General features: G+C 48.8%; 1 protein-coding gene across 1 annotated transcript; it reads left to right on the forward strand.

The window, feature by feature from the left end:
• Positions 1 to 372: 372 nt before the first annotated feature.
• Positions 373 to 612, forward strand: Pmar_PMAR007547 (hypothetical protein; the record flags this gene model as incomplete). Its single annotated transcript, XM_002787954.1, has 2 exons — positions 373 to 495; positions 541 to 612. Coding segments are annotated over 2 exons (195 nt in total), but the record flags the coding sequence as incomplete, so codon positions are not given.
• Between the last annotated feature and the right edge of the window lie 342 nt (positions 613 to 954).

Raw genomic sequence — 954 nt, forward strand, 5'->3', positions numbered from 1 at the left:
AAGAGTAGGGCTGCTTCCTGGTGGTTGGTCTCGGTCATTGAGTTCTTGTAGGGGTCAGCCGCCGTTTGGAGAGGAGCATATGAGCGGCAGACGCATGAGTCAAGATGATTTTGAAACTGTTGGAAGTCTGGGATATGGCGGGTAGTAGCCGGCTTAGAGAAAACAGAGTACGTTGGACTTACTGTGTGGTAGTGCGTTGAACGTACCACTGCTGTTAGGAAACTGCTGAGGATGTCGTATTGCGTACGGTTGATACTGATGAGTGATATGCTCAGGCGTAACCTTGAAAGTCATTAGTCAGTGGCAGTTTGAATTGGATGGAATTGTCCTCGTTGGTGTGGCATGTGCTGAGATAGGCATCCAAGGTTGTTGATGCCTGCTAGATATGGCGTCGTGCGGCTGGTTCGTTGGGCAGCTGATAACAAGTTGTATGCTATGAAATCCGTGGATAAATGGGCGCTCATAGAGAGGCGGAATACGGGAGATCAGCGTGTGGTAGGGTATCGAGCGGTCTGGGTTGTGCTGCATCCGGTGGGATAGGTCCAAAGGTTGGCCGATGAGCGCGACTTCTACGCCTCTGCTTCTCACGACTGTCCATTTCTGGTCCAGTTCGTAAGTGTGGGGGTCAGTAGGGTATCTTAAGGTCGAGCGAGTAAGATACGAAGTAGGTCCGCTAAGTAGATTGCGATAGAATTTTGTCTATATGCGCGTTGTGTTCATAGGAGCTCTCTCTCAATATCGGACATACAAGTACTCTCGTGGTAGTGATAATGGTGGTAACCATCCATAGTGAGTGTCGCAGGGGTTAGGATTGGTGATAGGCAGGCGTGTATTTGCGAGGCGCATTAGTTCCTATTGCTCATCGCAGTGAGCTTAAGCACATGTAGCACATCTAGCATGTACAGAGGGATGATGGAATATATCAAAAACTATCGTTGTTGTTGTATGGGAGTA

The sequence above is a fragment of the Perkinsus marinus genome (assembly GCF_000006405.1).
Source record: "Perkinsus marinus ATCC 50983 genomic scaffold scf_1104296929048, whole genome shotgun sequence".
Lineage (NCBI taxonomy): Eukaryota > Perkinsozoa > Perkinsida > Perkinsidae > Perkinsus > Perkinsus marinus.